Below are 25776 nucleotides of genomic sequence, written 5' to 3'. Positions count from 1 at the left end.
GTGCACCTATGGATGAGGACAGTAGGTGGGGAGTGAGGGCGGAGGGTGGGGTGGGAACTGGGAGGAGGGGAGTTATGGGGGGAAAAAAGAGGAACAAATGTAATAATCTGAACAATAAAGATTTAATTATAAAAAAAAATAATGTTAATATAAGACAATAGTATATATAAGAGCTGTTTTCCTAAATCACCCTCTGGTTTTTAGTAGAAGAGCTTGTAAAGCTATTTATGTATCAAGGGTTAAGTCAGCAGCATTCTGATAGATCTATTAACCACATATATTAATACTATAATACTTTGATATTTAAACTGTAATTTTAAAATATCCAAATAACATTTATTCACTTTCTGTAATAGGTTTTACTCAGCAAAAATTATGCCTTTTTCAAAGGGATTAAGAAGTACAGATGGGTAGTTATATAATAGACATGGGGACATGAAGTACAGCAAATATAGTCAGTGATGCTTGTGGTGACTATGTATGGTGCCAGCCAGGTGCTGGGATAACGGGGAGCATTTTCAATATATGATTGTCTGACCACTAAGCTGTACACATGAAACTGGTGCAAAGTTGTATTGAACGTAAACTGTAATTGAAAAAAAAAGTGCCATTTTTAAGGTGTCTTAGGTTTATATTTAATCTAATTTTAAAAATTTCCCATTGTGATTGGGTTTTCATCTATTTTAACTAAGATGATACTGGTGATGACTATGGTAGTATTTAGTTCCTGACAACAGAGTATGACAGTCATAAGAAGGAGAGCAAATTGTGTTTTTAGACTTAACGGAGAAATGTTAAGGAAAGAGAAGCTAATCATTAGGAAACGTTTAAAGGGAGGTTAAAGGTTTGTTTCATGCCTGTTGTTGTTCTCATTCAGCATTCACCTTTCTCTTTCACTCTCCGCGTACAGGTTTGATTGTGCAGATCGACAATTCCATTCCATCCCTGCTACCTGGCAGGCTCTCATGGACAATCCAAATGATGTGAAGGAACTGATTCCTGAATTCTTCTATTTCCCAGAGTTCTTGGAAAATCAAAATCGTAAGAAATAGGAGATTAAAAATTTGACTATAATATTTTAGGTCCCAATGGAGGATCCTGAAAAATATTTTTCAGAATATTTTTGGGATGTTCTATTGATTAGTTAAGATGCATTCTGCCTGTGTATTATTCAGTGACAGGGCTTACTGATGCCAGGGTACTTGTCTTACCTTCCAGGGAAGGGCTACAGTAAAGTAAGATAAATGAGTAAAATTTGAATTAATAAGAGATTTTGTCAGAGTACAGTGTTTATTAGAGAAGCAAAAATGACCATATACTATTTCAGCCATATAGCAATTTGGTTAAACATGTTTGAGTTAGATAAAATGAGGATTTAGACCAGGGATCAGCAAACTGTAGCCCATAGGCCAAATCCTTGGGCAAATGTATGTGTTTATAAATAAAATTTTATTGGAACACAGCCAGCCAATTCATTTATATATACAGACTGTGGCTGCTTTCACAGTAAAAGAGCAGATTTGAGTAGTTGCAACAGAGGCCATAGGGATCACAAAGCCAAAAATATTTATTATTTGACCCTTTATTTAAAAGGTTTTCTGATTCCTGATTTAGAGCAGAAGACAGGAGGCAAACTGAAAAGAATGATGGCATTAGTTGTCACAGTATTTGAAAAATCAGTATGTTTTTGAAGGAGAGAATCGCGGAGCTAAATACAGTCATTTAAAATATCCAAATATTTATTCTATGAGGTAGTTTTAGATTTAGTTTAAGCACAAATAAGGAAATGAGCAAGATGGTTACTACTGTTGTTCTTTCAGGAAATTTCACAGTGTCCAAGAACCATCACCAGCTTCTTTTTCCTAGCATGCAATGTTAATGTTTGACCCTTTGCTTGCACAGTGGAATTATCTGTCAGGCCAGGGAGAACATATTCAGGGCCTCATGTCCTTGGTCATGCACATTGCGACAGGTGTTTGGAGGCAGGGCATCTGATTCTCAGTAAGGCAATTAGAATTGGTCACTTTAAGAAAATCAAGTGAATCTATTGAGTGAGTCTGATCCTATACATTCTTAGTCAGTCATAGGACTGGAGTCTCCTAAAGCAGAGTATCTGGGATAGGTGGGATGAGCAGATCAAATCTGAATGCAGAATTTAAAGTTTTCTTAGTTTGACAATTTCTAACATTCACCAGAGCCATTTCTAACTATACATTGCCTCTTTGTTTGAAATGAGCTAGTTGGGAGAAAGCAAAATATATTAGTTAGAATGCCAACAGCCATTAGTTTATATTAGCATTACATTAGTAAAACAAATATTGGTAAAAAACAACTCATAATTGTGTGATTCAGAACATTTTAGTGTTTTCCCTCATAAAAACCCTGAGGTATGGTAGTTTCAAGTGGCTTAACAATATCATCCAAGCAAAGTTCTTTCTGTATTTCACTCTGCTATTCTGTGTTTTGGCTTTGTCCTTGGCTAGTTCCTCTTATGGTTACAAATAACTAAAGCAGTTATAGGTATCATAGGCAGACATAATGGTGTCTTAGAAAGAAGTGAGATTGTTAATTGTGTCATTTCTTAAGAGCGAGAAACCCTCTTATAACTTCCCCTCATTCTTCAGAGCTGGGTCATATACCAACCCCTATACCAGTCACCTGCAGCAGGCATGAATTATAGGGCAGGGATGGACAACTTGAGTAAAATCCAGGTTCTGCTACAAAATGAGGAATGGCTGTCAGGTGGCCGACACTATCTGCTATACAGTGGTTGGGTTGACAAAGCTATAGACCCTGTGTGTCCTGTCATGCTATGACATTAAACCTCTCTTATACTTTGAGACACACTGATATTTTAAGGCAACTTCTTTTATGAAAGTCTTTTGTGTTAACATTGTTCCCTTTCCATACTTTATAAATGAGAAAATCTCATTTTTGGGTTCTAACTATATGAGCAAATCTTTATGATGTCAGTATCTACTTAGAATATTGGTATATAAATATTTTTCTTCCATAAGGCAAGTATAAATCTTAAAGTGAGTTTAATGTATGAGTTAAAAAAGCTCTAAGGAGTTATGTTTTGTAAATTAACCATTAGAGTGACTATATTATTTTTAAATTTAAGAACACTTAATCTTGCATTTTTGTTCAGATTAAGTTTTTGTTCATAGCTATAAGTTTCCTTCAATAAGAAATTGGCTTAACCAGTTTGGCTCAGTCGATAGAGCGTCGGCCTGTAGACTGAAGGGTCCCAGGTTCGATTCAGGTCAAGGGCATGTACCTTGGTTGCAGGCACATCCCCAGTAGGGGGTGTGAAGGAGGCAGCTGATCGATGTTTCTCTCTCATCGATGTTTCTAACTCTCTATCCCTCTCCCTTTCTGTAAAAAATCAATAAAATATATTATTTTTAAAAAGCAATTATTAATCTGATTTACCCTGTATTAACTAATTTGAAGTGATTTTATTTTTATATACCTTTTTAATTAACTGATAAACACATTCTAATAGATAAGAATTATTTTTACCTGTTCCGTAAATTTAGATTAAGAAGGGAACTTGATTCTCACCTTTCACTTTTAATGAAAGAAGGAAAAAACCTTAAGTTTTGCCAAGAAATGTTTCCTCATATTTGTTCTACTTGATTTACTTAAATATAAAATGACTTGATACATTTTTATTTTATATGTCTTAGAATTTAACCTGGGTCGTCTACAAGTTTCCAAAGAACTAGTAAATGATGTCATTCTCCCCAAATGGGCTAAGTCAGCTGAAGATTTCATCTATAAACATAGGAAAGCTCTGGTAAGATTTTTGTGTTTAGTTATTAGAGATTAATAAGATAAAGATGTATGTGTTTTCCAGAGGATGGAATTAAGTGTATCTGACTATTATTTTTCTACATTAATTTGTAATCTATTGTATATGATGTTTGCATAATATAATAATTTATTCTGTGGGTAATGAATGTTCGGATGTAGTGAAAGTATAGTCAAGTCTCATGGGTATATGGCAAAAAAATGTCAGTTCTGTAAGGTAACCTGCCTGTTGTATGTGAAACTATTTCAGTCACCAGGCTTGGTATAGTTTGATTTATTGTAGTTCCCACATTTGTTTCAAATCTAATATAAGGATTAGTACACTTTTGTTTTCTCTGAAGGATTTTAGTAAGTTTTCAGGATAGCTAAATCCTAAATGCCACTTTAAAAAAAATGTTACTAATTTTTAGCTAAATTTTCACTTTGGAATCGAAGTACTAGTGAGAGTTAGGCTAATGTTGATAATTGCATTTTATCTTGCAGGTGATGTGCCCTCCCCCCTCTCCTCGCAATAGCCCACCTTGTTCTCTATTTAAACTGAAATGTTGCATATTCTAAAACTAATTAGGCCAATACTTGGAAACATTCCCTGTCATTAGTATATAGTTTGTCAAATTTACAGTATTCAGGATTAGATTATAATAATTGTAAGCAATAACCTTATGCATGAATAAGGCAACTCTGAAAAAGAATCTGTTTCTTATAGCTAACCAGGAGCTTCTCAGATGCTTTCCTCTATATTATCGACGACATGCAATAGGGGTCCAGGATTTCAGGGAAGCATGCTTCCTCCTAATAAGATGTTAGAAGTTTGTGTTTCAGTTATGTTTTTCTGCCTAATAAACTATTCCAAAATGTAGTGACTTTAAACTATAGCCATTTTATTATCTCTCACAGTTCTGTGAGTTGACTGGTCTCAATTAGATAATTCTTCTGGTCTTGTTTGAGGTTCTCATGCCCTTGGAGTCATATGATAGCTAAGGCTAGAGTCAAGTAGGCTTCATTGAGACACTGGCATGCTGGACTTTTCTCCTTCTTCATGTGGTCTCAGGATATCGCTTTTTCATGTGGTCTCTCTACCTGGGTAGCCAGACTTCTTACATGGCAGCTCAGGGTTCCCTGAGTGCAAAAGTGGAAGCTTCCACATTTTCTCGTGACTTAAGGTTGTGAACTGTCACAGCATCACTTCTGCCACCTTGTAATCGTTAAACAGGATCAGTGCAGATTCAAAAAGAGGGAAAATAAATTCCCCCTCTCAATGGTGCAAGTGAGAAAGAATTTGCAACCATCCTTAATCTACTATACAAGTCTGCCCTCGGGCCACAAATTATTCACTTTCCTCTAACATACAAATTACACATATTTCTTCTCAAGAGCCCCCAGAGTCTCATTTCTTTAAGACATGGATCTTTAAACTTTTTTCAGAAAGGACAGTATAATAAACTAGAGGCCCAGTGCATGAAATTTGTGCACGGGTAGGGTCTCTAGTGGCTGCCAGCTGCGGGCGGGAGCCTCTCTTCCCCGGCTGCCAGCTGCCAGCTGGGGCCTTCCTTATTTCCTTCCGCACCACCCCCTGGTAGTCAGCACACGTCATAGCAAGCAATCGGACTCCTGGTCAGTTGAATTCCCAAGGGACACTTTGCATATTAGGCAAAAGTGGAAGCTTCCACATAGATATTTTCATTGGCTGTAAGGTCTGTGTTAAAGTTCTGTCATGGAAGTGTAAAATAAATGGGTGTGGCTGTGTTGGACCAATCTACCAATCTGGCAACTAGTAAGATTTGGCATACAAGGAGTGGTTTGCTGATCCTTGCATTAAGGCATGAGGTCTAAAGTCCAGAAACTTATTATTCATCTAAATGTGGGGGATGAAACTGTTCAGCTGTGTCTCTTGGATCAGAAGACTGAAGTAAAGAAACAAGTTATCTGCCCTCACATAACAACAGTGATGTGACAAGGGCAGAATTTGATAGACTTTCTCATTCAAAGGGAAGAGAAAACAAGAGGCACCTAGCAGTAACTAGTTTGTAACTATTAAGAATTCTAGCAGGAACATTATCTCAGTTCCTTTATTAGGATCCAGTGCTATTTCCGGAGTGATTCTTTATGGCTCCTTTGTTCTACCCTTGGGTTCTTGAAACCACCCCCACCCAGTCATTCTTTGTTTTCCATTAAAAAAATGAAATTTGCCGAACCGGTTTGGCTCAGTGGATAGAGCATCCGCCTGCGGACTCAAGGGTCCCAGGTTCGATTCCGGTCAAGGGCATGTACCTTGGTTGCGGGCATATCCCCAGTGGGGAGTGTGCAGGAGGCAGCTGATCTATGTTTCTCTCTCATTGATGTTTCTGACTCTCTATCCCTCTCCCTTCCTCTCTGTAAAAAATCAATAAAATATATTTTTTTTAAAAATAAATAAAATAAAATAAAAAAATGAAATTGTTTACATGAGTATTTTTGTCAGCCTCTTTCTTAACCATAGTAACTTGAGAGTCAAAGGTCTTCTTTTTTGAACAGTTTCTATCTTTTTCAGACTGAATTAATACATTTTCTTTTAAAATATTTTGGTTTTCATAGGCATCAATTCTATTGGACAAAAACCTTCCATATTACTTTGGGCTGAATGAGAGGCTCCTATGGGAAAATGCCCTCAAGATTCTTGTTAAAAAACAAAATTCAGCCCAGTAAATTTGAAGACTTAATTGGCTATATTCAATGATTCATGATTTGGGCAGCATCCTATCTACCCTAGAAAGGAGTTCCCAGATGCTGTATAAAATAGAAGGCTTCTGTAGGCAGAAGGGGGCAGGAAAAGGAAGTCTAACATAGAGTGGGTTGTTTCTGGCAGCTCACCTTCCTTTGGGAGAAAGGCAAGGGTTTGTCATGCAAATTACCTCAATAGTGCTGATCAGGTGATTCCAGATTGACTGGTTAAAGCTCATATTCCTGGAATAGGCTGAAATTGTAATGAGTTTAGATATTAAGTCTTGGTTTACACAAGTGACTCCATTTTTGGATTATTGTGTCTCTTTCTCTCTCTATTCCTCTCTCTCTCTTTAACAGTCTTAAGATGCTCTATATTCTCTTGAGTGTACCAATGAGGGGGAAAGACCTCAACAGATGGTTTGATAGCCACACTCCTGAACTAAACTTTTGACTGAGGCCATATTTTACTGGTGACATTGATTTAGGCCATTTGTTAACTTTGGGAATCTTTACTCTCTAATGACACTGAAAATGAGAAATAATTTTATTTTGAACCCAGCAAGACCTGGCTTTATATATTTTTAAAATTATGCTAAAACCTGAACAGTCTGTGCCCCGGCCTCCCCACCACCAAGTCATCTTATTCCTCCCACACTTTATCACAGGCAGCTAAAAAGAAACCAATCATCTCTATCCCTCTCCCTTCCTCTCTGTAAAAAACCAATAAAATATAAAAAATATATATGTATATTTTTTAAATATTCTGCCTGGAAATCTTCATATCCAGATCCAGGAGTTCATTATTTACCCTTTATGTTTTTCATGTAACTAAAACATTGAGTCCTTTTTCTCCTGTCTGCAATAACAATTTCCTTACTGTCTTTTAAGCCATCTCAGAGGCTCCAGGATATCCTTCAAGCATCTGCCTGCCACCCAGTCCTCCTCTTAGTGGAATGGGATGGAGGGAGTGATTTGCAGAATCTTTCATCTTCCCCATTGTAGTTTTATTATTTCCTTGAATTGAATTTTAGACAACTATTTCAATGGAAATTTTACAACAAAGATGCATTCCAGAGCCATCATTAATTTTTTGTCATTAATATTTGGGCTGTTAGATGTATTATTTTTTCACCATTAGTTAAGAGATGCATATGTAGTAAATAGTAATAAATACATTGTCTACATTGTACAAGATATAATTCATATATATAGTAGATGATGAATAATTATTTAACTTGATTTTGAGATAATTTTATTTACAGTGGTAAGATTTTGTGTGGAAATGCTTAATTTACTCTTACTTTTTTAAAGGACCCATCTTTTCATTATACTTGGAAGGTATTTTATATTAATTACTTATTTGTTCTTTTCCTAGGAGTCTGAATATGTTTCTGCTCATCTTCATGAATGGATAGATCTGATTTTTGGCTATAAACAGAGGGGGCCAGCTGCAGTGGAGGCACTCAATGTTTTCTATTACTGTAGTTATGAAGGTAAAACCTGTGCACTTTTTCTCTTGTATTATATTGCTAGAAAGTGTAATTTAATATGTGCTTATAACATGATATTTTGGACATAACCATTTAACATGATAAAACTACATTTTAAAAAATAATTTTAAAACTATTTGAAAGATAAGAAATATCCTTTTGTAAAAAATAGTAATTAAAAGTATATATGCAAACTAATTATAAGTGTCAGTTATTGGTGGCATAAAAGTTTTTGATCTCTGGCAGATATTTCCTATTCAGTCAGGTCTTACATTAAATATTTAGTATTAAGTTTTTAGCAGACTTTGAAAAAAGACCTTTAGAATTATAAATAATAATTCTTTAAATGATAATGATGACATTTTAATGTTTATTAGCTCAGGATCAAGAACATTTTTTGAGGGCTTTGAAAGTCATACTAAGCAGTCCTTTTCTAATTATTCAGTAGAACTAATAGTTCTAAAGATTGTGAATAGTATGAAGTTATATGAATTATAGCAGAGCCCACATGACTTTCTGTAACTAGACAAGCATGTTTTCCTTCTATAAAAATTTGTAGGGAGGTAGTATAGCATGATAGTTAGGAGCATAGAAATCAGACCGACCTAGTTTGGCCAATTACTAGCCATTAACAATTCATGTTAGGTATGGCTGGGAATAATCAGTTAACCATAATGTCACCTTCCCCAACATTTATTAGATAAGCAGTAATTTATAGCAGCATTTTTGTTAATCCTCCTCAAGGCTATTTTCCCCCCATTTTTTTTAGAGAGTAGAAGGGAGGGAGAGAGAAACATCAGTGCGAGCAACACATCGATTGTTTGCCTCCCACACACACTCTGACTGAGGCCATGGGTCAAGCTTGCAACCAGCATGCCCTTGACCAGGAATCAAACCCAAGACCCTTTGGTGCGCAGGCAGATGCTCTAACCACTGAGCAATGCCGGCCATATAGGGCTATACCAATATTTTTGTGTGGTTATTACATTTGTTTCATCTTGACTATGATGAGGAAAACAATTCGGTATATTATGAGTATAGTTTGCATTTTTCTTAGAGAAACTTTTATGGACTATCTTAAATTTGTTTAAAATATTTTAGTTCTAAACAGTGGATAAAATGTATTCTTTTACATATTTAATTTTGATATTTGATGAAAATTTGCTAATCATTCTCTGATATATTATTCAGTTGTGTGGCTTTACCAATTTATCTTCACTCCGTAGTGAGTTGATTACTTTTCCTGGTTTTAGGAGCTGTGGATTTAGATGCCTTAACAGATGAGAAGGAAAGAAAAGCCTTAGAAGGGATGATTAATAATTTTGGGCAAACACCTTGTCAACTGTTAAAAGTAAGTCATAAAAGTTATTGATTATATAAAAAGTCTAGAATTTAGTTGCTAAGGAGTATTACTACCAGCATTTTCAAGGATTTTGATGATTTAAAACCCTATATCAAAGTTATTTAGAATTTGAGAAAAATATACTGTCCCTTAATAAAAAATAGATTTAAATGATTGTTTCAATTTTGAAATAACAAAATATTGAAGTCAATCCACATATACAGTCAATTACTCTTAAATCTCCAGAGGGCTTATATTTATTCAGAAAGCCAATCACTTTATTTTGTTATTTCTGAGAAAGAAAATGATGAGGTTGAAGGCTCCCTGTCAGATGAGATATTACTCTCTCCTTTATTTCATTTTATTTTATTTTTTAAAATATATTTTTATTGATTTCAGAGAGGAAGGGAGAGGGAGAAAGAAATAGGAACATCAATGATGAGAGAGAATCATTGATCAGCTGCCTCCTACACGACCCCTACTGGGGATCAAGCCCGCAACCCAGGCATATGCACTTGACTGGAATCAAACCCGCGACCCTTCAGTCCACAGGCCAACACTCTATCCACTGAGCCAAACCAGCTAGGGCCCTCCTTTATTTTAATTGAATACCAGTTAGGTTATGTCATTAAAACAATCCTTATATTGGGACTCGTTCTATGTGTAAGACTTTTTTTTTTTTTTTTGGTATAGCAAAGGTGGAGATTTATTGAAGAACAAGTACAGACTCCCACGTGGGGAGGGGGAAAGAGTCCCCTGTGTAAGACTTTTTTTAATAGCTGACATCTGCCCAAAAGGGGCACTTACCAGCCCGAGCCCAAACCCAGTCCTGAAACTCAAATTATAGAATATAAAACATATAGAATTAAATTATAAATATTACTATATCTCTTTCCCCATACTAGTATCTGAAGTTAAATTGTCTTTCTGGTTGCATACAGCTTTGGATTCATAGAAGTTAATCCAGTGTTAGTTTTCAAAGATGTCTTGTTCTTTGTTAATATATGAATTTAGAAATGAGGAATACACAATAATATACTTAATTTTTTAAATTTAATTTTAGAGGAAGAGGAAGAGAGAGAAACATTGATGTGAAAGAGAAACATTGATCCGTTGCCTCCCATATGAACCCTGACCAGGGATCGAGTCCTGGGTATGTGCCCTGACCTGGAATCAAACCTACCACCTTTTGGTGTACAGGACGATGCTCCAACCAACTGAGCCACAAGGGCCAGGGTACAATAATATACTATTGATTATGTCTTTTTTTTTAATGCAAGCACAGTGCTATGTGGTTTACCCAACTTTCACAATAGATATCTAATTATCCTCATTTTTCTGACGGTGAAGCCAAGTCTCAGATAAAATAATACCTAGCTTACAACACCTTAGAGAAATCAGATACTAGTTTTTCCAAGTTTACACAACTAGAATGTGACTCTACCATGGCATATTTCCTCTGAATTTATAGCTGGAAGCTCCCTTGTTGAACAAAATCACTTTTTCATGTTCTTTGGGCTGTTATTTTATATCCTAATTTTGACACTTTCTGCTTTAGTTGTATATATATTTTTTTTTGCCTCACTATATTGTAAACATATAAAAGCAGCAACCTCTTCATTATTCTGTATCTTTCTGGTATATGGTATGTGTGCAGTAAATGTTCATTGAATTGAAGTCTTCAGTTATTATAGCAATAGTAGTCTAAACTCTGGCTGATAGATGTACTTTTGTTTTTACAGTTATCAGACTAAATTTTATAATGGCTATTATTGCTTAACAACAGTTTATTTAAAGCTGCCATCATTGATTTTTGTACAATAGTCATTTAAAGTCAGTGCTTTATTCCTTACCTGCTGATTGAAACAGAAGGCAAAAGTAACAATAAAACAGAACACTTCATTGGGCTTTGAAATAGATTTTTTAATGTTTTGAACCATTAATTTTTTTTAAAAAGAGTAGTGCTAATTTGTCTTTATTACCTTACAAAAATGACACAAAAATCAACCTTTTTTAAAAAAAAAATAAAGTGAATAATAATTACATGGATAATTGAGAGTTAAGTATTGAAGTACTTATAGCTGTCACATATATTACCTATAACCTAATATTTTGTGATGGAGATAGAAGAATCCCTTTCAGATAAAATTCTATTCTGCATTTTAACTGTGTCTTTGGAATGTTAACTTGATTTGTCATTTTCTTTTTATTTATAAAGATACTGTTCCGTGTCTCTTACATTAACCTTAAGAAAGAATATTTTATTTGAAAAGAAATGCAGTAATATCTATAAATTTATTCTGATAGTATTGACATTTTTATCTTATTTCAGGAAGTAAAGATTCACCCATATTATAATTTTTTATTTTTGAATAATGCATTTAATTTTACCAAAATTTAGGAAGACAGAGATCAAAAACAATTATATGTAATCCAACATAGAAATAAGTGCTAAATAAAATACCAAATAAAGTAATGTGCTCAGGAAAATAATATGAGAATAATTAATTCTGACTTAGATATCTAGGAAGATACCTGTAAGAAACACTTTAAAGTAGAAGCAGAGTTTTTTAGAAACGAAGATGGTAAGAACTCTACTGAGGGAGCAGTCTGGGCAATGACCTGGAATTGGCAATAGTGCATGGTATGTAATCTATTGTAGCTAGAGCCCATTATGTCTGGAAGAATACAGTGAGAGATGTTTTAATAAAGTTATGAAATTATTTTTCCTTAAAATTATTTTAAAGGAACCACACCCTCCTAGATTATCAGCAGAGGAGGCAATGCAGAAGCAGACCAAAACCGAGACTTCAACCCTAAACCTATTTCAACACCTCCCTGAACTCAAGTCATTTTTTATAGAGGTAATATCCAACTTGGTAATGTCAAAGAGTTTTCTCTGTGAATTCTATACACCTCAGTGTTCCTTTTACTCTTCAATGTAGGGAGTGGATTATAATATTTAATCCAAAGTAGTAAATAATTCTGAATTACCTGTTCTTGGATTTTTAAAACAATCATACTGAAAGCTTTTGTTTGCTACTGAATGGTAGTCTGAACTGTTCCTCTTGGCTTGTTTCTTCTAGTTCACATTTTCCTGGCAAGGAAGAATAAATACTTTTATTTAAATTGCTCTTTCTGACAATTGAGATGATGATAGAGGGAGTGTAAAATAACTCTTAATTATAATGTCTGCTCATGTATAAAATATGGCTTAAGTCAGATTTTTAATTGCTAATATCAGGAGTAGTCGGGTAAAACAAGATAGTTAATGATATAATTGAAAGATTTCCTTCAAATTTAAATGTTTAAATATACATACTAAATTACTTTGAATAATTCAGAACATGGTTATGAAATGAATTTGGATAGGACAGATAATAGTAACTCTTTTGGCAAAAAAGTTAGTAAGAATTGTTCAGAGATGTATATAGAAAAAGCAGTAACTCTCATGCAGTACAGCAGAGGTTGGTAAACTTCCTTAAAGGGCCACATAATAGACTCTGGCTATGTTCTTTGAAATTTACATCTAAAAGAACAGCAGAGTAGTGGAATACAAGAAGGTGATGGGTTTCAGAAGTTACAAGTATGCCATTCAAACATGGTATATAATATCTTTCCTACATTTTAAATTAAATATGTTTTAATAGAGTAAAATACTGTATCACAGGGTTCATTCTTATTTACAGAAACAGTTTTCAATAGTTTGTGCCTAATAAAGATAAACAGAATCAGCCACTAAACTTCTCTCCTATATTTTTTAGGGAATTAGTGATGGTATTCCACTAATAAAGGCCATTGTCCCCAAAAATCAGTCTCGTTCTTTTATGTCTCAAGGCAGTCCTGAGTTACTGGTAAGTTGATATACCTTTTGCACATTGTCATATATATATATCTATTACAACTTACCAAAAAAATGAGAAAATAAAAAAATTTTAAAGCCTTTTAAAAAAAATAAGAGAAAATTTTTATAGAATTTGACCAAGTATAGAAATGTATTTTTCATTTTTTATATAGCTTTTATTTTAAGTAGTTTCTATAATTTTAAAGCTTATCTGGAATAATAAATATGAGAAAATTTTGTATAAGAAAAATAGGGTATAACATCTTAGGTATTAAAATTTATCATTCAGCAGTAATTATGAAAATGAGAAGTAATATAGAATTGATTACAGTTTACTTGCAGCACATGCTAGTGAGTGCTTTAAATGAATTTTGTCAACTAGTCCACCTAAATATCCTGTAGGATGAGCAGTATTATTACTTTTCTTCTACAGATGAGAAATTAAAACTCAGAAGTAACTTGCTCAAAGTCACAGAGCTAGCAAGTAAGGGATCTGGGACCCTGGCATGTGTACCAAATCTAGGTCTGGCTTACTCCAGTTTTGTCACTTAGGAAATATAAAAATGGAGTACAGCAGAGTGAATAGTAGAGATTCCAAAATTAGACCTGTTTTCTAATTATGCATATTATATATTTACTCAGAAAAAAATGTTTGTAAAAGATACAAAAATAATAATAGTACTTTTTGAGTGGTAGAATTCTTATGATTTTTCAGATTTAATACCTGTATTTTTTTAAAGGTATTTGATTTTCCTTTTTGGTAATCTCCTACTTTTATAATCATAGGGGAGAAAAACTTTTCTTTCTTTTTTTAAAAATATATTGTTACTGATTTCAGAAAGGGAGAGAGAGATAGAAACATCAATGATGAGAGAGAATCATTGATTGGCTGCCTGCACACCCCCAACTGGGGACCGAGCGCGCAACCTGGGCATGTGCCCTTGACTGGAATCGAACCTGGGACTCTTCAGTCCACAGGCTGATGCTCTATCCACTGAGCCAAACCAGCTATGGCAAAAAAAGCTTTTCATTTTTAAAAGAAAATATTCACTTTGACTGTGAGATCTTAACAATTCATCATAAGTTCTATTTCTGATTATATCTTGTGAGCATTTGGTTATTCTTTGTTGCTTTCTTTAATCTTTCATTTAATTTTCATTTTCATATGTTCTTTTTCTAGATAACAGTGAGCATGAATTATGTTATTGGAACCCATGGATGGCTGCCTTATGACAGGAACATTTCTAATTACTTTACATTTTTCAAGGATCAAACTGTGACAAATCCAAAGTAAGTAAATGAACATTTAAAGTAAATCAGATATAATACCATATTGTCTAGAAAAACAACTAGATTGATTGATTGGTTTTATTTTTAAAGTAATATTGTATACATCCAGATTTTCTTTCCTCTCTCCTTCCCTCCTCTACCATTTATTTTTTCCTCTCTTCCTTCCCTCCTTTCTATCTTTCCTTCTTCCCTTCCCCTGACTTGACACCAGCTTAAAGAAAAAATAATTTCTATCATACCATTATGGAAGCACAAATTATTGGGAATAGTTTTTAGGCTTAATTGTAATTATTTTTATTGTTCAATTTTATCTCAATATGTTTTGTGTAATAAGACTTTATTATTTACCTTAGTTGTCTTTTAAAATATCCAAAGTTTACATTCTAAGTTCAGTTGAATTCTCCCTTACTCTTGAGTTGTGTTAGCTATATGTTTATTAGGGTCAACGTCTTTTCCTTTTTATCCCACATAGGACTTAGTACTGTTTTGCTTTGCGCAAAGTATACCTTCAGTAAATTAATACTGAATAATAAAGGTTTGAAGCTGAATGAAGGGTCAGAATTGGCCCTCATTTATCCATGACACACATGAAATATAATCACTTCTTTGTGTCTTTCTGCAGAATTTAGATTGGCTAAGGGCACAGGTATTTCAGTGGGAAGCAGATAAAACCCATATGCTTTCTTTGGTTGGGATAGAAAATGATCTTCATGGGTATTGTTGGATACACATTTATCTCCCTGTGTTGGTAGATCCTAGTTTCAGTTTATTTATGACTTTCCTGATCTTATTCTTTATACAGGGGTGGACAAAAGTAGGTTTACTGTTGTGAGTACATGAAACACAGGCAGCGTTTATTCTTGTATTATTATTTTTTAGTTATTATATTATTTATGTATTATAACTGTAAACCTACTTTTATCAAACCTGTACTTTGAGGCTACTATTTCTGACATCTTATTAATTGGCTTTGAAAAGCAAGATTTAAATCTTTTTTGACACCTTTACCAATCTCAGTTTCTTTATGCTTAACCCTTGAGGCTTTGTTATATAAAATTTTATTTTATGAAAAGTATAAATAAAGTAAGATTAATGTATTTTCTGAAAGTCTTAATCATTTATTAATAGACATTTCAAATTGAAGGTTGAACAGACATTTTTTATTTCTTTTTTAGAGATGTTAAAAAAATAGTTAAGTCTAAGTGATCTTTGAAGGAAAAGTCTAATATTTAATTGTGTTTACAGAACTCAGCGTAGTCTGAATGGTCCTTTTGCTCCAGGGCTGGAGATCACGTCTAAGCTATTTATAGTGTCACATGATGCGAAGTTGCTTTTCAGTGCTGGACACTGGGATAATAGCATTCAAGTGATGTCACTGACAAAAGGCAAAATTATTTCACACAATATCAGACATATGGGTAAGCATTAACGTTTTTCTCCCCCAAACACAAAAATGTCTCTATTTTTTTCTAACTATAAAAGTAAAAAAATAAAGTAGTACATACTTCTTAGAAAAAAACATTACATTTTACCTTTGAAGCTGAGTGTACTTTTTGATAGAGCACTGTTATGAATATTGTATGCTTTAAGAGTGTCTAATATATTTTGGGTATATTAACCACCATATAAATTAAATACAGCTTTATAGTATCTTAAATATGTTAGGCTAAAGTCTTTTCTTTAAAATTTGTTGATAGAAATGAGAAATTTAAGACAAATTTGGTAAGAAAAAAATCTGTCATAGTTGAACAGTACATCAACTGCCCTTAGTTAATACTAAAACATGAAAGAGGTAAAATTGTTGAATGTTCTTTAACCTGGTACTTCTTAGTGTCTTAGTGTTTAATATAAGAATAAAATGAGTAGATTTTTTTCCCTAATAAACCTAATAGGAAAGGGAATAGAGTCTGCTAATAATTCTGTACCAGTGACTTCTAAGATGTCACTGAGCTCAGATTTTTACAATTTAGGAAAGAATGTATTTTATATTGAGAACCTATAGTATAATATGTACTGTGTTGGTTAAGGTCACATATTTTATAGGATTACAGTTCCAAATGAGAGCAGAAGGTTAGTGGGGATGAGAGAGCAGAGAAACATTAAAATTTACTGGGGCTTCATCTCAAGCTACCAGACTTGCTGCCATGATTCTGACAGGCATTTCCCTGCCCTGTGTCTACACTTCACCCTCAAAGAAGGGTGGCCCCAAAGAAAGCTCTCGAATGTGCTTTTAATACTGCTGCCTTTCTGTGTCACTCTTTCCCAATGCTTTTCCAATGCCAGTTCTATATTTCTCCATTAGAACAACTGATTTAGTAATAGTTTGCGCATAAACTAAAATTGCCTGTTTCGTTCCAGCAAAACCAAGCAACTTAATTTAACTTTTTTATTTTTATTTTTTCTTGCAGATATTGTGACTTGTTTAGCTACAGATTACTATGGAATACATTTGATTTCTGGTTCCAGAGATACTACATGTATGATATGGCAAATAACACAACAGGTAGTTACACATTTGAATACTCTGTTTAGGTCAGGGATTCACCCTGGGAATGCTGTTGAAATGTTCTAATAGAATATTGAATTGTTCTCTGGCATTGAAGGATTATTTGAGCTCCTTTGTATTCTTTTACCCTCATTCTGTCCTGTCCTAAATCACCACATTTTCTCCTAGGTTTATTGTCTGATTTTTTACCTGTTATCCCCTATTACTTTCCAAATACTCCCAAAGAGGACATACAGGTGGCCAATAGACATATGAAAAAATGCTCAGAGTCACTAATCATAAGAGAGATGCAAACTAAAACCACAATGAGACATAACGTCAACACCTGCAAAAATGGCTACCTACCATTAATAAATCAACAAACAAGTGCTGGCGAGGATATGGAGAAAAGGGAACCCTAGTGCACTGTTGGGGGAAAACAGTATGGAGTTTCCTTAAAAAATTAAAAATTGAACTGCCTTTTGATCCAGTGATCCCACTTTTGGAATATATCCTAAGAATTTCAAAATATCAATCAGAAAGAATATATGCACCTCTATGTGCATAGCAGCAGCATTCACAATAGCCAAGATCTGGAAACAGCCTAAGTGTCCATTAATAGATGAGTGGATAAAAAAGCTGTGGTACATTTATACAATGGAATACTACATGGCTGTCAAAAGGAAGGAACTCTTAATCTTTTGCAACAGCATGGATTGGCTTGGAGATTATTAAGCAAAATAAGTCACTCAGAGAAAGACAAATACCATATGATGTCACATGTGGATTCTAATGAACAAAATAAACTGATGAACAAAACAGAGCCAGAGACATGGATACATGGTACAGATTGACAGATGTGAGGGGATGGGGGTGGGTGGGATGGACTGGATGAAAGAACGTGAAGAGAATAGCCAAAGAACATATATGCATAGCCCATGGAGACACACAACAGTGTGGTGAGGACCAGAGGGAGGGGAGGGCGAGGTCTGGGTAGAGGTTACAAAGGGGGAAAAATGGGGGACATCTGTAATAGTGTCAACAATAAAAAAAAAAAGAATATTGATTCAATAAAATAAAACCTCAGAAATTAAATTACAAAATAGCATTTTAAGATAAAAAGGGAAATTGCAGAAAAATCAAACTGAGATCAAAACCAATGCCATTACAGATATACTAAATCCAAAGCAGAAATAGTAAGGATCAGATTTGATGTGACTAAAAATAATATTAGCATGAAAGATAGAATTAATGTAAAAAAACAAAATAATTAAAGCTATTAGATAGTGATTACTAGAGAAATCAGCGAAGTCAACATAAAGATAATTGATGTTCCTGAAATAGGTACTCAAATAAATGAAAAAGAGAAAGTGTTGAGAAATATAATAGAAAACATTTCTTTGAAGTGAAGGGAGAATAAATTTGTAGAAAAGGGAAAACAATATACCTGTTAAAATTAATCCAAAATAATCAACTTTGAAACTATTCAGATTTCAATTTTTGAGTTACCAAATATTGAGAGTAATTTTAGAACCCAAGGAGAAACAAGAATGAGTACTGTGAACAGAATCAGTGGTAAGAACTAGTTGCAATGTTAGTTTGTAATTAGACAATTTAAATACAACATAAAATCTTTTAATAGGCAATAGTCTACAAGGCAATTACCTTTGCTTTTCTGTTTTAATATTAGGGAGGTGTTCCTGTGGGTTTAGCCTCTAAACCCTTTCAGATTCTTTATGGACACACTGATGAGGTATTGAGTGTCGGCATCAGCACTGAACTTGACATGGCAGTGTCAGGATCAAGGGTAAGATTCCACCTTTAAGAAATGCTAATTTTTCTATATATAATATTTGTTTAATTCTTGTCCATGGATATGTTTTTTTGATTTTAGAGAGGAAGGGGAAGAGAGAGAGAGAGAGTGTCGTTAATGTGAGAGAGAAACATTGATCTGTTGCCTCCCATATACACCCCCACAGGAGATTGAACCTATTATCTGGGTATGTGCCCTGACCAGGAATTGAACCTCACCCTTTAGGTATACAGGATGATGTTCCAAACAACTGAGCAACCTGGCCAGGGGTAGAGCAATATTTATATTTAAATTTTTTGTGGGGGAATTGATAAAAGTATAGAACTTTTTTATTATGTGTAGGACTTTGCAAAAGTAGAAAACTGCAAAAAGGACAAACTTAAAGAGACAATTTTATTTTGGGAATTTACTGGTCTTATTATTTAATAATAATTAGGCATTTTATGAAATAAAAGACTATTTGAAATTTCAGCATTGGGATTTTTCCTCAAGTACTTAGAGGAATAATCACTTTCTCAGTTCCTTTCCCATATTTCCTTATCCAGTCCACTTTCTTTTTTCTTTTCTTTTTTCTATCTTGGTGTCTTTTCTTTTTCTTTTTCATTTTCTAATATTTTCTGTGTGTAGGATGGCACTGTGCTTATACATACCATTCAGAAAGGTCAGTACTTGAGGACTTTACGACCACCTTGTGAGAGTTCTCTGCTCCTGACCATTCCCAATTTGGCCATATCTTGGGAAGGACATATTGTCATCTACTCCAGCACTGAAGAAAAGACCACCCTCAAGGTATCTACCAGTTTCATGCAATAGGGCTTGTTTTTTTCCTTCCCACATTGTATATATGAAGCGTTTTGAGGAAAGAAAGAAAACATATTTTTAAAAGAATGTGTTTTCCTTTCATCATTCAGTTTGTTCATTCCTTACAATTACCTTACTCTATCACAATCTTGGCCTCATGTTTGTATTTTGTTTTAGGGATTTCTATTGGTCTACATTATATATTACTTCAAAAATAATTTGTTTATGTAATAATTTCTTTTTGCCAAGGCAAGGTATAAATATACAAACCATGAATTTTATATGTTTACTTTCCTTTCAGTGATAAAGCTTTTGAAAAATTAAGAGAATCTATTTGTTTTGTTTTAAGAATGTAGAGGGGTTTTTTTGTTGTTTCTTACTGGATGAGGTTTTAATTCTTTTGAAGGAGTAAGAGTTCTTATTTAGTATTTATTTACTTGGCAGTCTGGTTTGAAATCACTTGAATAATATTGTCTACACACTTTCTCTTTAAATATAGCCATGTATTTATTCCAGTGTTTTAAACCTAATAATCGTTCTGTTATATAGTTTTAATTAACAGTATTAAAACTCAGTTTTAAATTGAGATAATTAAATTTTCTTCATCTAATCTTTGCAGGATAAGAATGCATTGCATCTGTTTTCTGTAAATGGAAAGTGTCTAGGGTCTCAAGTCCTGAAGGAACAAGTATCAGATATATGCATAATTGGAGAACACATTGTCATGGGTAGTTTACAAGGGTTCCTGTCCATAAGAGATCTCCACAGGTAAATAATAAGAATTATTGAAGTGAAAATCAGCACTCTAAGGTTTCTAATATTTTGGTTTATAATTTATTATGAACATGTCTTTTTTTTTAGTAACTATGAAAAAATGGGGAAGCTAATTTATTCATGGATTAATAAATTACAGATGTGCATTTTTTTAAATGTAAAAATTTTATGCTATGTATATTTTACCACAATTTTAAAAAATTTTTTTAATAGTCAGGAAGTGCCAACCCTGGATTATAGATTTGGAAATTTGTCCAATTACAGTTTGAATTTTTACAAACTAAAATTAGGGTTTTAAAAAATTTTTTTTAAATTGTGGTAAAACTAAAGTATTTAAAGGCTAATATGTCTTTATGATTAAGTGTGTGTGTGTGGATAAATTGGTGGAGAATCTTATTATTTAATGCAGTGAAGAAGAAGGAAGTTTGGATAGTGGATATGTTTTATGTTTCCTATATGCCCACATATTCTTTTTTCTCTTTATAAAGAAACTTATTGTGGCTTACTTATAGTCCTCAAACTGTTTTGGCCTTTCCAAAAACCCTTTTATCTAAATTATTTCTTGATCCAAGATGTTCTATCTTATTGCATTCAATCAGAATTACTTCTATAACCAACATCTCTTTCTGTTTTTGTATTTCCCTTCTCATTTTTATCTTCCGTGGTAGAGCATTCCAATAATATTGTTCCAACATTTTGTTTTACAACTTTACTTTCAGGGCATTTTTAAGAAAATCCCAAATTAGAAAAATCAATGCGCTATTTTAGCAGGTTAGTGTAGAACATATTCATAACATCATAAGGTTCTTTATTCTCTATTATAAAAGTTGTGGGTATTTTTCCTAATGGTGTATTATGTTTCATATGAAATTTTAAATATGTATTATTTTATCATACTATATTTATGTTTTACATATTATATCTTTTAAGGTAAAGTAAATAGACCAATTTTATTGACCTTATCCCCCCACATATATTTTTTGAGCTTTTACCTTTCTTATTCAACTTTAACTTGTTAATCAGCAAGATAAATGTCATTTAATAAGAGCTTATATATATGGTTAGAAGAAAAACAGATATTAAAAATAAAAGATCTCTTAAATATTTTAAGTAATGCTATAAATGTGGACCCTTGTGTGAGGCACTCAAACTTTCTGAACCTAAATCCCACATCTGTAAAATTAAAATACAGAACTAGATTATCATTAACTTCCAGGAATAAAATTCTAAAGATCTATTTATATTTCCGTGTAATTATGTGTGTGTGTTTTATTTCTCTTCTAGTTTAAATCCGAGCATCACCCCATTATCCATGAGAATGCCTATCCATTGTGTTTCTGTAACCAAAGAATACAGCCATATTCTGGTAGGATTAGAAGATGGCAAATTGATTATAGTGGGTGTTGGCAAGCCAGCTGAGGTAAAACCTAGTCAAGAATTTCATTTGCCGTAATGTGGGGGATTTCTTTGGTTCTTCTTCATTCCAACTGAATCAAAAAATATCTGTTATAGCCCTAGCTGGTTTGGCTCAGTGCATAGAACATCAGCCTACGGACTGAAGTGTCCCAGGTTCAATTTCGGTCAAGGACATGTGCCCAGTTGTGGGCTTGATTCTTAGTTGGGGGCATGCAGGAGGCAGCTGATCAATGATTCTCTGTCATTATTGATGTTCCCCTCTCTCTCCTTCTCCCTTCCTCTCTGAAATCAATATATGTATATATATATATGTGTGTGTGTGTGTGTGTGTGTGTGTGTGTGTGTGTGTGTATACACACATATACATACACTCACACACACACACACACACATATACTAGTATATATATGGATAAACAAATTTTAAAAATGTGATTTTTCAAAGGGCATTAAAAAAGGGGTTAAAATTAGTAGTATTCACGAGTGTTGCTTATATTATGATTGAAAGCACACATTTGGCAGTTTTCATCTGTCACTCTATATGAGTAAGAAAGTTATTTTATTCTCTATCTTTCCTTCCTTAATAATAGTTATTCTTCATTTCTCTGGATTATTTTAAACAGATGCGTTCAGGTCAGCTTTCTCGAAAATTGTGGGGATCTAGCAAGCGACTCAGCCAGATTTCATCTGGAGAAACTGAATATAATACTCAAGATTCCAACTGATTGTTATTTCCATCTTCTCTCATGGGTAACTGGAACTCGATTTACTGCTTTGTCACTTTAACTACATCTACCAACTATCGGAAATGTTTCAGGGTTTTATCCCTGAAAATCACTTAGGGATTACCAAAATTTGGTATGGTATGTGTATAAAGATGTCTGTTGTATTATTATTCACGTTAAAAATTTCTGTTTAACATTATTCTTTTTCATTCTTGGCCTGCACTATGATAGATTTTAGAAAATTTACTTTATTATATTTAGTGGTCCATTCTAATGACCATTAGTCCATTTGGAAAAACAAACTTCTAAAATGTTAAGAAGTTATATTTAATATGCTTATTCCAAACAGCAATATTTAAGGTATATCTAATAAAAGTACAAATAAGACGGTTGAGAGACATGGCTTTTAATATATTCTTTAATCATTTTCCTATTTACTGACCACCATATTTTTTAAAAAGTCAATTTACTTGGATCTCCTGATTGGAAGTAATATTTTAAAGGTATTTGTTGCATACTTGTATTTTCAAAACTCAGTATAAATTCCAGATTTTCCTGATAAGTTGAAAATAAGTCTATTGAAACTGGTACATTGGTTCATTCCACTACTACTAAGCCCATTACTATTAAGATTTTATTGAAATGTATTATTATTCTTAAATAAAGGTTGAGTAGGAATAAGAGAAACTAGAGATACAAAATGCTGATCATGATTTTGACAGTTGGGTCCTTAACTGTAGATACATTTGCAGCACAATTTATATCTTCAAAGTCCAAAATTTCTTGACTTTTTCTTTACTAAGTGAATACTCCGTTTTCCCCTGATAATTAGAAGAGTTAGCAATAATACCCAAATATATTACGTTTCTCAGTAGGTCTTCCACATGATAAGATGAATGAATGAAAAAGACATGTATAACTTAAACTAGTCATTTAGATAATAGTAATTTTTCAAGATATACATTTCTATTTCATGTGTGTAACTTTTAGAATTACAATTATTTTTATTATGCATAGCTAAATGTTACATTATGCTTTATTTAAGATTTTATAGTAAAAGGTTGATAGATTTATTTTGGAATTCAAAAAGAATGTTAAACCTAGTGTTTTTATAAGGTCATCTCTTGAGTTAGATCAGAGAGCTTTTACAACTCTGAGTGTCCTTAATTTGAGATTCTATGAGTTTAGGGGCACTTATGAATGAGATTGTGCGAAAATTTTTTTGTGTTAATTGTATTTTTTTCAGTAATGAATGGTTGCATGGCTTTCTTAAAGGGGTCTGTGGTCAGGAGAAAAAACGAATATTTTCTACACTAATAGCTTCTTAAAATAAGAATATTCTTTTTCATTCCACAAATCATAGATTTCCTTATATCCAATTGTCATCTCAGTTGAATCTTTAAAAAGTTTTCCCTTAGCAATTCTTCTCTCCTGGTGCCCACAGTATCTACTACCCTTTTCTTTATAACTCTATGAGTGCGTAAAAATGTGTAAGAAGCAAAGGATTCTGTGTAGGGAAGCTTTTTGAGTAGATTTGATCTGAGTCTCGACTAATAAAAGGTTGTGTACTCGAATAATTTCTTCCTATTTTAATTCCTGTTTTATTCAGTAAAAAACAGTTCTGTTTTAGGTAAATAACACTGAAATAAATTGGTGCAGCAACTGTAAAATAGAACACATGTGAATGTAAAGGTTTCCTTTCCGAGGAATTTTGTTGAAAATGTCTCAAAATAAGTCAATAGAGAAGTACGATTTTTTTGATATTTATTCTATTAGTTTATTTTATTCTATTTTAATTTTTATCTTACATTTTTTATGCGGTTTCAAGTTAACATGATTGCTTTTTGGAATTTTAAATGTTGATCTGTAAAAAAAACTTTCTAAATTAACATTTAAAATTGTTCTTCTACTTATTTATCCAAATATTGTGGTATAAGGATGTCTTCTTTACTTTTAAGGTCCCTTAAAAGTGGTTTTGAAAATTATTTTAGATGCTTATAAGTTACAAAAAGTTTAATTTAGATTACCAAGGGAAAATTCCTAAATTTATGGTTTTTTACTTTGCTGCTTTTTAGATGGAGGAACTGAACAAGGAGTACTCATTTTATAGCACAAGTAGGCAGCTTTGTTCACAGTAAAATAGATATCCTATCTACACTGACAAATGTGCAGAGCAGTGGAATTATACTTTATATTACTCTGTCCAAAAAGTAAAAACCCAAAATGTAGAATTTTGAAGTAAATCTTTGAGAGTACTAGCAACAGTCTGGAGCAGGGGTCCTCAAACTTTTTAAACAGGGGGCCAGTTCACTGTCCCTCAGACCATTGGAGGGCTGGACTATAGTTTAAAAAAAAAACTATGAACAAATTCCTATGCACACTGCACATATCTTATTTTGAAGTAAAAAAACAAAACGGGAACAAATACAATATTTGTATTTGCATGTGGCCCGCGGGCCGTAGTTTGAGGACCCCTGGTCTGGAGGAACAGAACTTAAAGTGTATCTATTAAAATAAGCAAATATAGTAGGACCATTGGTTGAATAATATATTTCTCCTTTAAATAGTTTAGTCCAGTGAATAAAAATCACTAGATAACCCTAGCTGGTTTGGCTCAGTGGATAGAGCATTGGCCTGCGGACTGAAGGGTCCCAGGTTCGATTCTGGTCAAGGGCACATGCCCAGGTTTGGGGCTCAATCCCCAGTAGGGGGCTTGCAGGAGGAGGCCAATCAATGATTCTCATCATTGATGTTTATCTCTCCCTCTCCCTTCCTCTCTGAAATCAATAAAAATATATTTAAAAAATAAAAATAAAAATCAGTAGATAATCACTGGAAAGACGTACTTTGGGAGATTCTGGTGTATTTAGATGCTACCCATATAAATTATTTCTATATTGTATAGTGGGAGATATTAACAGTATCATTAGAATGGACTAACAGGTGGACATTTCAGTTAATGAATATATCTCAACTTGGCTGTTTTAAGTCTACAGAACTTTTCATTTGCTTTTGTTTCTTGACACTTGACAATGGTAATGATGGAAATAAAATTCTCAGCATCTATTGATGAGAGATTTATAGTAAGATGATGATTTTACTTTTAGAAAGTGAGGTTAGGTATAAAACATAATAGCTGTGCTCAGTTAGAGAATAAAAAGGCTTTAGAAGCCTTTTTCCAATTCTCCTCAATTAGTATTGTCATTTTCTTAAAATTAGAGGAGAGAAGATAAAATAATACGCCCCTTTTCGACTAGCCCCAGTTAGTATTTTGTCGT

General features: G+C 33.3%; 1 protein-coding gene across 1 annotated transcript in view; it reads left to right on the top strand.

Moving 5' to 3' along the window:
* The window catches only part of NBEAL1 (neurobeachin-like 1), a 114894-nt gene extending 90809 nt beyond the window's left edge, over positions 1–24085 (top strand). Inside the window, exons 41-54 of the mRNA XM_005874255.2 lie at positions 911–1041; positions 3693–3802; positions 7895–8012; positions 9263–9360; positions 12099–12215; positions 13116–13205; positions 14376–14485; positions 15731–15903; positions 16894–16988; positions 18661–18777; positions 19411–19572; positions 20204–20352; positions 21643–21778; positions 22397–24085. Coding sequence (XP_005874317.1) covers positions 911–1041; positions 3693–3802; positions 7895–8012; positions 9263–9360; positions 12099–12215; positions 13116–13205; positions 14376–14485; positions 15731–15903; positions 16894–16988; positions 18661–18777; positions 19411–19572; positions 20204–20352; positions 21643–21778; positions 22397–22498 — 1708 coding nt within the window. The 3' untranslated portion in view covers positions 22499–24085. The remainder of the gene's footprint in view (positions 1–910; positions 1042–3692; positions 3803–7894; positions 8013–9262; positions 9361–12098; positions 12216–13115; positions 13206–14375; positions 14486–15730; positions 15904–16893; positions 16989–18660; positions 18778–19410; positions 19573–20203; positions 20353–21642; positions 21779–22396) is intronic.
* Positions 24086–25776: the final 1691 nt, after the last annotated feature.

Source organism: Myotis brandtii, unplaced genomic scaffold, assembly GCF_000412655.1.
Source record: "Myotis brandtii unplaced genomic scaffold, ASM41265v1 scaffold43, whole genome shotgun sequence".
NCBI lineage: Eukaryota > Metazoa > Chordata > Mammalia > Chiroptera > Vespertilionidae > Myotis > Myotis brandtii.
This window is presented reverse-complemented; position numbering and strand designations above follow the sequence as displayed.